This window comes from Megalobrama amblycephala, linkage group LG22, assembly GCF_018812025.1.
Source record: "Megalobrama amblycephala isolate DHTTF-2021 linkage group LG22, ASM1881202v1, whole genome shotgun sequence".
Lineage (NCBI taxonomy): Eukaryota > Metazoa > Chordata > Actinopteri > Cypriniformes > Xenocyprididae > Megalobrama > Megalobrama amblycephala.
The window spans coordinates 9,145,413-9,158,686 of record NC_063065.1 but is presented as its reverse complement, the minus strand read 5'-3'; the positions used below and the strand labels follow the sequence as shown (position 1 = coordinate 9,158,686).

Here is a 13,274-nt window from a genome sequence, read left to right as displayed (position 1 = left end):
TTGTAGTTAATGGTCCTTTCTTTGCAGCTGGTTGACCTATGGCACCGGTTGGCGAATAAAAGTTTAGCCTATGAACTCTTAAAATTCTCAAATGTTTGTCCTAGACAGCAATGAGATTCAATGGAGAGCAAACAAAGGCTTTTTTAGATTATTGCAATATGAATTCAGACATTCACTCAGCTATGTTTTTCTTATTTGTTTGTTTTATTTCCTAAAGAATTAGTCAGAATCATCTAGATACTATGTTGATACTTTGAAACCTGGCTGAGAATTCCATTAAGTCTCATGATGAGCTATGAAAGAGCATCTTATAAGCAATACATTTTTCTTCAGTTTATCACCATAGGCTAGATAAAATAGTCAAATATTTAAATATTGCATTTATTGAGTAAACTATGTTTGTAATATGGAATTTGTCATCTTATTCTGATCTTGTATATTGACTTCACCTGTAAAATCAATACAAAGCAGTACAATAATGCTATAAAATGCAATAGTCTACAATGCAATAAAACAGCACAGTGCAGCAACTGTCCTTTCTTTGATGCTATTCGTGTGGTTTACGCATGCGCGCAAGATCAATTAAGTTAATGGCCACTGGCGTTTTCAGATTGGCAATGCTCGCGTGAATTTCTAATATTTACACGTAAGAATTAAATGTAAATGTGTGCGATAAAACATCTCTCACTGCATGAAACAATATGCGTTCAATGATTAAGTGCTCTCATGCTTGAGACAACGTCTTGTTTGATTTTATTGCAGCAAAAATTTTGCAGTTTTTTTCATCCAAATGCGTTTTAGGCTATTACTTTAAACTGACGTCACTAAATGGAGGTAATGCGTGTGCAGCGTACAGACCAGATCAATCAATAATGGAATTTAACTGGTCATTGTGGCAAAATACTAACCCCCCCTAAGGGGATAACAAGACCCCCGTTCACGATTATCGAGGTCTATTTTGCCATAAAAACGAACACTCGGTCTCTTCTATTCTAATTCCAAAGACATTAATCTTACAACAGCGTTTCTTATGTCACGTACAGAAACAAAACCCTACAGGTGTGTATGTCCTGCCAACAGAGAGGTAAAGTGGACACAGGCAGTGGATGATTCTCCTTTAAGTGCGCTAGAAACTGAAGAAGCGCGTGCGCAGAACAGTAACAGCAGCAGACTGAGGTAATTCGCGTTAACCAATGGTTTAAATAGCCTAGAGACGAATCGTACTTTTAAAAGTTTAGTAAAACAAACTAATGCGAGAGGCAAGCAGCAGAGAATACTAAATATCTCCCTCCTCCAGCAGGGTCCTTTCCTGATGTCGTTGAAGTCAAAGTGGCAAAGGTAGGACTCTATTTCACTGTGTCACTGCATCATTCCACCTGTGGCTTTATTGAAAATACAGCATTTGTAATGTTTATTTCTTATTTAATTCTATTTATTCTTATTTTATTTTAATATTTCGTCAAATGTGTGTTAACAAGACTAATATTGAAGTTATAAAAGTTGATTTCTCAATGGAAGCACACAGAATATTGATTTTCCTTTGCTATTTTGCCTTAAAGTTAAGTGTTTATCTTTGTCTTTTGTGCTGTGTAATCAGTTTTAATTGTTTATACTGATATAACACTATTAATAGTGCATACTATGCACAACTGAATCTACAATATCCCATGTGAACAATCAGAGGATGAAGCCAACCTTCAATACATACATGAGCCTCAAAAACTATTAAGACACTTAGGCCACACTTTAAAGTGCCTGAATTCCATTGCATTAGGTAACAAAATATACATTTTGCAAACAAATAATGCAAAACCTTTTATTAGAACTAACTTCACATTCCCTATACATTAATTAGTTGGTGTGAAGGTGATTTTTAGTCCTTCTTAAGTTCACACAGGAGCCCTAGCAGAGATACAACAGGTTTAGTTTGTCACATTAGTCACTTTTATTTATATAGCACTTTTTACATTGCAGATTTTGTCAAAGCCCCTATGGAAGCCCGTTTCTGCCACTAGATAAAAAATAAAAACAGTAATTGCAACTTTTTATCTCAGAATTCTGACTTTTTATCTCTCAATTGCGAGTTTATATATCACAATTCAGACTTTTTCTCACAATTACGAGTTATAGTCACAATTCTGAGATATAAACTTGCAGGTGCGTGACAAAGTCAGAATTGTGAGATATAAACTCACAATTGCATGATATAAAGTCACAATTCTGACTTTTTTCTTGCAATTCTGACTTTTTTTCTCACAATTGCAAGTTATAAAGTCAGAATTGCGAGACAAACTCGCAATTGCATGATATAAAGTCTCAAGTCTGACTTTTTTTCTTGCAATTCTGACTTTTTTTCTAACAATTGCGAGTTATAAAGTCAGAATTGCGAGACAAACTCGCAATTGGATGATATAAAGTCACAATTCTTAGATATAAACTCGCAATTGCATGATATAAAGTCACAATTCTGACTTTTTTCTTGCAATTCTGACTTTTTTCTTACAATTGCGAGTTATAAAGTCAGAATTGCGAGAAAAACTCGCATTTGGATGATATAAAGTCACAATTCTGAGATATAAACTTGCAGTTGCGTGATATAAAGTCTCAAGTCTGACTTTTTTTCTTGCAATTCTGACTTTTTTCTAACAATTGCGAGTTATAAAGTCAGAATTGCGAGACAAACTCGCAATTGGATGATATAAAGTCACAATTCTTAGATATAAACTCGCAATTGCATGATATAAAGTCACAATTCTGAGATATAAACTTGCAGTTGCGTGATATAAAGTCAGAATTCTTAGATATAAACTCGCAATTGCATGATATAAAGTCACAATTCTGACTTTTTTCTTGCAATTCTGACTTTTTTCTAACAATTGCGAGTTATAAAGTCAGAATTGCGAGACAAACTCGCAATTGGATGATATAAAGTCACAATTCTTAGATATAAACTCGCAATTGCATGATATAAAGTCACAATTCTGAGATATAAACTTGCAGTTGCGTGATATAAAGTCAGAATTCTTAGATATAAACTCGCAATTGCATGATATAAAGTCACAATTCTGACTTTTTTCTTGCAATTCTGACTTTTTTCTAACAATTGCGAGTTATAAAGTCAGAATTGCGAGACAAACTCGCAATTGGATGATATAAAGTCACAATTCTTAGATATAAACTCGCAATTGCATGATATAAAGTCACAATTCTGACTTTTTTCTTGTAAGCTGGTGTCATTGTCCAGCTGACTTTTTTCTAACAATTGCGAGTTATAAAGTCAGAATTGCGAGACAAACTCGCAATTGGATGATATAAAGTCACAATTCTTAGATATAAACTCGCAATTGCATGATATAAAGTCACAATTCTGACTTTTTTTCTTGCAATTCTGACTTTTTTCTAACAATTGCGAGTTATAAAGTCAGAATTGCGAGACAAACTCGCATTTGGATGATATAAAGTCACAATTCTGACTTTTTTCTTGCAATTCTGACTTTTTTCTTACAATTGCGAGTTATAAAGTCAGAATTGCGAGACAAACTCGCATTTGGATGATATAAAGTCACAATTCTGAGATATAAACTTGCAGTTGCGTGATATAAAGTCAGAATTCTTAGATATAAACTCGCAATTGCATGATATAAAGTCACAATTCTGACTTTTTTCTTGCAATTCTGACTTTTTTCTTACAATTGCGAGTTATAAAGTCAGAATTGCGAGAAAAACTCGCATTTGGATGATATAAAGTCACAATTCTGAGATATAAACTTGCAGTTGCGTGATATAAAGTCTCAAGTCTGACTTTTTTTCTTGCAATTCTGACTTTTTTCTAACAATTGCGAGTTATAAAGTCAGAATTGCGAGACAAACTCGCAATTGGATGATATAAAGTCACAATTCTTAGATATAAACTCGCAATTGCATGATATAAAGTCACAATTCTGACTTTTTTCTTGCAATTCTGACTTTTTTCTTACAATTGCGAGTTATAAAGTCAGAATTGCGAGACAAACTCGCATTTGGATGATATAAAGTCACAATTCTGAGATATAAACTTGCAGTTGCGTGATATAAAGTCAGAATTCTTAGATATAAACTCGCAATTGCATGATATAAAGTCACAATTCTGACTTTTTTCTTGCAATTCTGACTTTTTTCTTACAATTGCGAGTTATAAAGTCAGAATTGCGAGAAAAACTCGCATTTGGATGATATAAAGTCACAATTCTGAGATATAAACTTGCAGTTGCGTGATATAAAGTCTCAAGTCTGACTTTTTTTCTTGCAATTCTGACTTTTTTCTAACAATTGCGAGTTATAAAGTCAGAATTGCGAGACAAACTCGCAATTGGATGATATAAAGTCACAATTCTTAGATATAAACTCGCAATTGCATGATATAAAGTCACAATTCTGACTTTTTTCTTGCAATTCTGACTTTTTTCTTACAATTGCGAGTTATAAAGTCAGAATTGCGAGACAAACTCGCATTTGGATGATATAAAGTCACAATTCTGAGATATAAACTTGCAGTTGCGTGATATAAAGTCAGAATTGTGAGATATAAACTCGCAACTGCATGATATAAAGTCACAATTCTGACTTTTTTTCTTGCAATTCTGACTTTTTTCTCACAATTGCGAATTATAAAGTCAGAATTGCGAGACAAACTCGCAATTGGATGATATAAAGTCACAATTCTTAGATATAAACTCGCAATTACTGTTTTTATTTTTTTATTTAATAATGGGCTTCCATACAAAGCAGCTTTACAGTGATAACAGGAAAATAATTTTGGCTGCACAGCAGCTCTAGAAGACAATGGTGTCATTGTCCAGCTTAAGTAAGTTAAGTATTGATTCATTCCATTGTAAAAATCATTAGTTATTAATTCAGTTCATTTATCTATACAGCAGCTTTGGCGAAAACAGTGATGTCATCACCCAGCTCAGTATAATTCGCATAGAATGGTGTCAATGCAGGCAGATCAAAAACATTGTTGAATATCAAGTTGATTAATTATGCTCATTTTCCACTAATGTTTCACAGCCAAGACGTGACCAAATATTTGTGTTTTAATTTTAAAGAGCAGTGATGTTTTATAATTTTTAGCAAACCTTATGTTTGTGAAGTGTTTGCTTGAAAACTGTGCTTGTGCAATATTTCTTTAAAATAAATGTAACTTGGTTTGATATATTGTTATATTGCCTAATGCAAAGAGATTCAGACATTTTTATTTTTATCTCATTTGTCCAAATATGCCTTACAGCCGCCTTCCATATAATCACATTGGTAATTAATTAAATTAGGTAGCATACGGTAAGATCTCTAAAACGGTTGATGCAGACTAATCAGAGTGCATATGATGAACCCTGTCCACCGCCTACAATGGGCATGCGATCGTCAGAACTGCACCTTGAAGCAGAGGAAGAAGGTCACCTGCTCCAATGAATCAGGTTTTCTTTAATCTAATGTGGATGGCCATGTACGTGTGCGCTGTTTACCTGGGGAAGTGATGGCATCAGGATGCACTGTGAGGTGATGTCAAGCCGGTGGATGAAGTGTGTTGCCCTAGGCATTGTTCTGCTCGGAAAACCCTATGTCTGTCCATTCATATGGAAGTAAATTTGACACATGCTACCTACCTAAACATTGTTGCAGACCAGGTACACCCCTTCATAACAATGGTGTTTCCTGGTGGAAGTGGCCTCTTTCAGCAAGATAATGCACACTGCCACACTGCACACGTTGTTCTGGAATGGTTTGAGAAACATGAAAAGTTCAAGGTGTTGCCCTGGCCTCCAAACTCCCCAGATCTCAATCCAATTGAACATCTGTGGGATGTGCTGGACCAACAAGTACAATCCACAGTGGCTCCACCTTGCAACCTAAAGGACTTGAAGGATCTGCTGCAGACGTCTTGGTGCTAGAAACCACAGAACAGCTTCTGGGGTCTAGTAGAGTCCATGCCTCAGTGGGTCGGCACTGTTTTGGAAGCACGCAGAGGACCAACAGCATATTAGGCAGGAGGTCTTAATGTTTTAGCTCGTCGTGTACTCTGCCCTTCAGGTCATTGGTATAATAATTGTTACCAAATGATTATCAAATATAGTTGTATATAGACTGCAGTCTGTAATTTATTATTGGATTTAATAAATCAAATTTCTGCATTAAAGAAATCATGATTAAACAAGATAAATGAGACTGACTGAATGCTCACTCTGGACCGAATGTAACATGAACTTGACATGAACTGCAAGCTTTAATTTGAAAATCCCATTATTTGATTTCAAAGAAGATATTTAACAAATTAAATATATAAAGACAACATATTCAATTCAGAAATCTTTCAAAATGCTTTTGTGATAGTATGTGAAAGCATGTAATGCCAACAAATTCTGTCTGCATATGTCACTTGATTGGTTCTTTTATTTAAATTATTGTATATAGCACTTTTCACTAGCTCAAGGATGCTTTTTAAACATTAATCTCTTGAAATGGTGACCTTGGTGGATACAACCTGCAAAATAAAAAGTGCTCTTATAAACTTTCAGAAAATATAAAGTCTGATTTAAGTTTGTGAACTCTTATGGGTTTTCTCAAATTTGTTAAAGATGTTGGAAAAATGAATCTTGCTGTGAAGTGTACTTTGAGAAAACACTTCTGAAACTTTAAGAATGCACCCTTCTGAACACAGCAGGTGCAACCATCAAAAGAGGATCACTAGTGCCACCCAGTGGTTTCTGCCACTTATATTTTCCCCCATTAAACTTGCTTATCTTTTGTTTAGGCATCAAAGTTAATGGAAAAAATGACTGATTTAAGAAGCCGCAAGGAATTCTACAAATATCTCACAGTTGAGGTAAGAAACACATTTCATATACACAACTTGCATAAAAATGACAAAGTAACTTTGTGACCTTGAAGCTTACACACTCCATAAATATGTGAAGAGTGACAGCTGGCCCAGTGTGAACTCCTCTTACATGTGAATTCTTCAGAGACATTTCAGTTAATGAAACATATTTTGTTAGTGACTCTTTTTGAGGGGAAGCTAACAGGGAACGTTCTCAGTACATTGGCTAACGTTCTGGCAAGGTTCTCTCAAAGTTATAAACAAGCATTCTTCCAGTAACGTTCATTTAATTATCTGGTCTTTAATATATTCTCAATATGTTAGCACAAAAACATTACTTATACATTGTTCATGCAAAGTTTAGTTGGATGTTCATCTAACATTTTTTTTTTTAAATGCTACTATTTGTTTTAGAATGTTTAGAGAACATTCAAAAGTAACTTTCCCATAATGTTTGCAAAATTCTAAAATGGAATGTTTCCTTAACGTTCGTATAACCAAGAAAAAAAGTTCTTAAAACATTTATAAAACTAGATGTTTTGAACATTCAGAAAATATTAAAGGTGCCCTAGAATTAAAAATTGAATTTACCTCGGCATAGTTGAATAACAAGAGTTCAGTACATGGAAATGACATACAGTGAGTCTCAAACTCCATTGTTTCCTCCTTCTTATATAAATCTCATTTGTTTAAAAGACCTCCGAAGAACAGGCGAAGAACATAACACCGACTGTTACGTAACATTAATGTGTACACCCCCAATATTTGCATATGCCAGCCCATGTTCAAGGCATTAGACAAGGGCAGCCAGTATTAACGTCTGGATCTGTGCAGAGCTGAATCATCAGACTAGGTAAGCAAGCAAGGACAATAGCGAAAAATGGCAGATGGAGCAATAATAACTGACATGATCCATGATATCATGATATTTTTAGTGATATTTGTAAATTGTCTTTCTAAATGTTTTGTTAGCATGTTGCTAATGTACTGTTAAATATGGTTAAAGTTACCATCGTTTATTACTATATTCACAGAGACAAGAGCCGTCGCTATTTTCATTTTTAAACATTTGCAGTCTGTATAATGCATAAACACAACTTCATTCTTTGTAAATCCCTCCAACAGTGTAGCATTAGCCCGTTAGCCACAGAGCATATAGCCTTAAACTGATTCAGAATCAAATGTAAACATCCAAATAAATACTATACTCACAGGAATCGATGCATGCATGCAGCATGAATGACGAACATCTTGTAAAGATCCATTTGAGGGTTATATTAGCTGTGTGAACTTTGTTTATGCGATGTATAACTGCACTTATAGTCGAGAGCTCGGGAGGGCAGGGAGCGAGAGATTTAAAGGGGCAGCAGCCTGAATCGGTGCATAGTTAATGATGCCCCAAAATAGGCAAAAAAAATTAATTAAAAAAATCTATGGGGTATTTTGAGCTGAAACTTCACAGACATTCAGGGGACACCTTAGACTTAATGAACATTAGCAAAATGTTCTTAGACCATATTTTTGTTAGCTGGGATTTGGCTTCAATTTAAAAATAAATAAAAACAGAGGGGAAAATGTCACAGTAGACAAGATCTTTCACAGTGAAGCTCTATAATAATATCATAATTGGCTTCATCTGAAATGAGAGCATCAGTGACCAGCTAAAGGTGTGAATTGAACCTCCTCTTCAGGGTTGATGGGTCTGTGTAACAAAACTAACCCAAAGGCCTTCTCCCAAAATATGCCATTTCCATACTCAAAATACATATTTTACAGTCACTACAAATAAACCATATTATAGTAATCATAAGGCTCAGTACCAGTGGCCCTACTTCACCAAACTTAACATCTAGTTATATAGTTGGTAGAAAATAAAATCTCAATACAAGCATTTCAGTCAAATATAATTTATGCAATATTTCAAACCTTTAACCGCGGGGGGTTCAGCACTGTGTGTTTAATGCAACTACACAGCAATTAAAGGCACTTATAACAAAGATGCACCCTAAACACTGGGCAGTCAGTGTCGGCAGCGGTGAGAGTGGCCATTATTTTGAAAGCTTGTTCAAATGCTTTTGTGTGCGCTTCAGTACTATCAAACCACATTAAATCTTGTGAATCACCTAATTCACTCTTCACAAAGAACAGCACTACAGTTCAAAAAATTGGGGTCAGCAAGTTTTTTTTTTTTTTTTTTTTTTTTTGTTTTTGAATCTCACTAATATGGCTGCATTTATCTGATCAAAATACAGTAAAAATAGTAATATTTTCAAATATTATTACAATTTAAAAGAACCGTTTTATATTTTAATACATTTGAAAAGAACCATACTATATAAATAATTTATTCCTGTTATGACAAAGCTTTTCAGTCTTCAGTGTCACATGATCCTTCAGAAATCTTTATAAAATGCTGGTTTGCTGCTCAAAAAACATTTCTTATTATTATCAATGTTGAAAACAGTATTAGCAGCACAAATAAAAATGCAAATTACTCATATGTTGCAGTACGCACGTCCTGATTTTGCCAAGTTATGTAGATGAGTTCCTCAGTCAGCATATTTTATTGATCTTGGAACAACATTCCTGTACAAAAATTTTGTCCTAACCCTGTCCCTGTCACTACCCCTAAACCTAACCCTACCCATAAGTTAACCCTAAAATCAGAGGGAAATGGTAGGTGAATAACACTGGTTATGAAGCACCTAACCCTGGTTGTAAGCCTAAACTTGACATAAACTGTAAACTTGTCCCTCAAATCTGATTGGTTGATTGGAATGTTATTCAAGGATCAACAAAGATGTTGATCGAGGTACATGTTGCACTTGGTGAAATCAGGTTCTGCGATGCTGTACACCATGAAATATGCAAAAATTGTGCCTTTAGGGGTACAAATGCTTGTCATTGGGGCAATACCCTGAGTGTACATATTTTTACCTTAACCAAAGACTTTAGATATACAAAGAAGGTGCACTCATATTACTTATGAATGGGAGAAAGTGCAACACACAGTATGGTGGAATAAGTCCCGTTTTTTTTTTTTTTTTTTTTAAATAAAAGAGCTAATTGATAAAGTCATTTAGGACTGCACATGTGCATTGGCTGGTCTAGCTTGAAAAATAATATAAGTGACAGTTTGCAATATCAATAGACTTTCTTTGAAAGGGACTTGACCTTAACTACCCCTAAAAAGGGTGCATTTTAGTACTTTAAGGGTGCATATTAGTAATTTAAGGCACAAATGGGTACTAATACCTGCCTGAGTGACAAGCTAATGGTACAATTTTTGCACATTTTGTCTGACAGTAAATCACAGATGTACATCAGTAAGTCTCTGGATTGAGCTGAGGAAGAGAGTCGCCCACACGGTAGTGCTCAGCTGCAGAGGTGGGTGTTATATACTGTAGGAGGTGTTTAACTTTCCACTGCAGTACTGATGTGTGTGTGGGCCAGACTAACGTTCACTGAGATCCTGGTGCCTCCACAGAGGTCTACATCAATGCATTAACACCCAGAGATACAGCATCATCCCTCACACCTAAAGGCACACAAACTCTTCTTAGCACAGTATACTGTGCAAATTATAATTCACTGATGTGTTGCCTAAAATACTGTATATTCAGCCATCATGGAGGTAAATTAGAAAGATTTATTGCATTCAAGTAGCTCTTTATGTTTAATGCATTTATGTAAGTCACATATTCCCCTGTATATATTTGTAAAGATTGTTATTCAGGGAAACGGATACATTGTATAGTTCCTGAATGCATTATAGATATTGGATTATTTATTATATTTTCAGATCTCACTGCAACTGACAGCTTGTATAAGAATCTGCCCTGCTGAATTTCCTAAAACCTTTCTTTTCTTCATGTCATAAACAATATTGGGGAAATGTGGAGATGGTTTGAGGCTGCCTGCTGAAGCTTCTCTGGAGTGGAGTGAGAGTCCATCCATGTAAGAGAGCACCACTGATGTAAAAATAAAATGAAAGAAAGAAACAGCCTGTCAATCAACCCTCACTTTACCCATAATGCAGAGAAACACCAACACAAACCAGCAGCAGATTTCTCATGATATACAGGTTTCCTCTTAGTGTATAAATGTCTTTCTTGCTCTATATTTATGAAAAACTGTTGCAAATGGCATAGTTTAAACTGTGGCCAGAAGATGGAGAGAAATTTGGTGGATAGGGGGAGATCGAAAAAAAGCAACACAACATTAAAAAAACAATACGATTAATACTTTTATTCAGAAAGGATGCATTAAATTGAGCACAATTGACAGCAAAGACATTTAAAATGCTACAAAAGTTTTCTATTTCAAATAAATGCTGTTCTTATGAACTTAATATTCATTAATCCTGAAAAAAGTCACATTATCCAGAAAAATATTAAGCAGCACAACTGTTTTCAACATTGGTAAAAAATAAGAAATGTTTCTTGAGCAGCAAATCTGCATATTAGAGTGATTTCTGAAGGATTATGTGACTGAAGAAGTCTGGAGTAATGATCGCAGGAATCACAGGAATAAATTACATTTTTAAATGTATATTAAAATCATAAAAAAAAGTATTTTAAAGTGTAATAATATTTCAAAATATTACTGTTTTGTACTGTATTTTTGATTTAAAAAAATGCTGCTATGGTGAGCTGGAGACTGCTTTCAAAAATCTTACAAACCCCAAACTTTTGTAGAGTAGTCAATATTTAGGTGATGTTATTTATATTTTATGTATATATTTATAAAACGGTTAGTTCCTGTCCTTGATTTTGATTGGTCAATAGCTGTGTTTTATTCACGATAAAACACGGATATGACCGCTTCACCCAGCGGTTCTGTGTATCACTACACAAAACCCTGAGCAACCACACTTAGCAACATAAACTGTTCTTAATTGATATTGTTCATTGAAGCTTACTGTATTATGTAGAAGAGTGTTGTGAGAAAGAGGTCGATTGAGCGAGTTTATTACCTGCATTCAGATTTAGCATTTTCCTTCAGGTCAGTCCTATGTTCATAATAAAAAAATCTGTTTAAATGTCCGATGTATCATCTTGTCCTTTTAACAGTTAAGGGGTTTTCCCGTGACTGACAGCGATAGTCAAAGCATTTGTCAGTTGCGTATGTTCTGTGTTCACAACAATTCAGTCTTCTCAATGTAAAAGTCTTCGCTACTGACTGACACACTCATAAAGTCAGTCTTTGCCGCCATCTAATGGTGTAATAATGTAACTTCTGTTGCTGTTCACGGTCAGAGACTATTTTTTTCCGGCGGAAGGAAGGCTATGTAAGCAATAAGGTACTCGAGGCTAATAACTCCGCTTCATGTTGTGCCTAACAACGACCTTCAGCTGTGACTTATTCATGATACAGCACAGCCCCTCGTACTTTATTGCTTTTTTTTTTATATATATATATATATATATATATATATATATATATATATATATATATATATATATATATATATATATATATATATATATATATATATATATATATATATATATATATATATATATATATATATATATATATATTAGAAAACATTTTAACTGCTTGTTTTAAGCTTGTTTGCAGATGAATTCTTACAGCCAAATCTATATTAAACTCAACAGACCCTGATCAATTTTTAATTACGTTTGGGATGGCAGAGGTTTGCAAAGACACATTTCGCTCACTAAGCTTGTCACTGGCCTCTTGAGAACTTTATATAATGCGTGGAGTGCTGCAAAAAAATCTTAATTCCCTCCACGAAGCGGCAGTGTTTACTGCTGTCCGAAGGGATCACAGTTATGAGGGACTGTGCTGAATTAGCTTTTGTTGTTAGCCTGTAATGAAATGCTTGGTCATCGCTCCCGGTGGGCCCGTCCTCATTAATCTGAAGGGCTGAGGCTGGCACAGAGCCGCAGGAATGAAACGGCTGTTTGCTGTGCCACGGCAATCAGCGACGTGGCTGTTTGCAAATATTTGCAAGTGGTCTGAAATGCCTTGTTGAGATCTGTCCGGTGATGAGGATCACAGAGGGCTCCGGTTTGAAATATTGATCCTAAGAAGGAAGCGTGCTTGAAAGCATTTCGGTTTTGGGTGGCACTTGCTTTAAGTAGAATGCAGATTTTCTGCATAATTGTGTTTTTGCAATGCAGGAATAGATTTAAATGAATTTAGAGGTTGAGTCCAGTGTTGAAGGTATTAAACTGTAGCTGAGCTACAAGTTATTCATTATATTATATTATATTATATTATATTTTTTTAATTTACTAAAGAAAAAAGAAAATGTATGTCCAAAACTAGGGTGTTTTGGGTGGTTGCTAGGTGGCTTGAGAAATTTCTTAATAAATAATTATATATAATATTATATTTAAAAATAGTTTTTTTTAGGGTGTTCTGAGAGGTTAATAGGTTGCTAATTATT

General features: G+C 34.7%; 1 protein-coding gene across 9 annotated transcripts in view; it reads left to right on the top strand.

The window, feature by feature from the left end:
- Positions 1 to 544: 544 nt before the first annotated feature.
- The window catches only part of plppr5b (phospholipid phosphatase related 5b), an 83,405-nt gene continuing 70,675 nt past the window's right edge, over positions 545 to 13,274 (top strand). For 6 of the 9 annotated variants that reach the window (XM_048174823.1, XM_048174821.1, XM_048174822.1 and 3 more), the window contains exons 1-2: positions 1,184 to 1,338; positions 6,791 to 6,862. In XM_048174823.1, coding sequence (XP_048030780.1) covers positions 6,803 to 6,862 — 60 coding nt within the window. In that variant the 5' untranslated portion in view covers positions 1,184 to 1,338; positions 6,791 to 6,802. The other 3 variants (XM_048174818.1, XM_048174815.1, XM_048174816.1) reach the window with 3 other exon arrangements.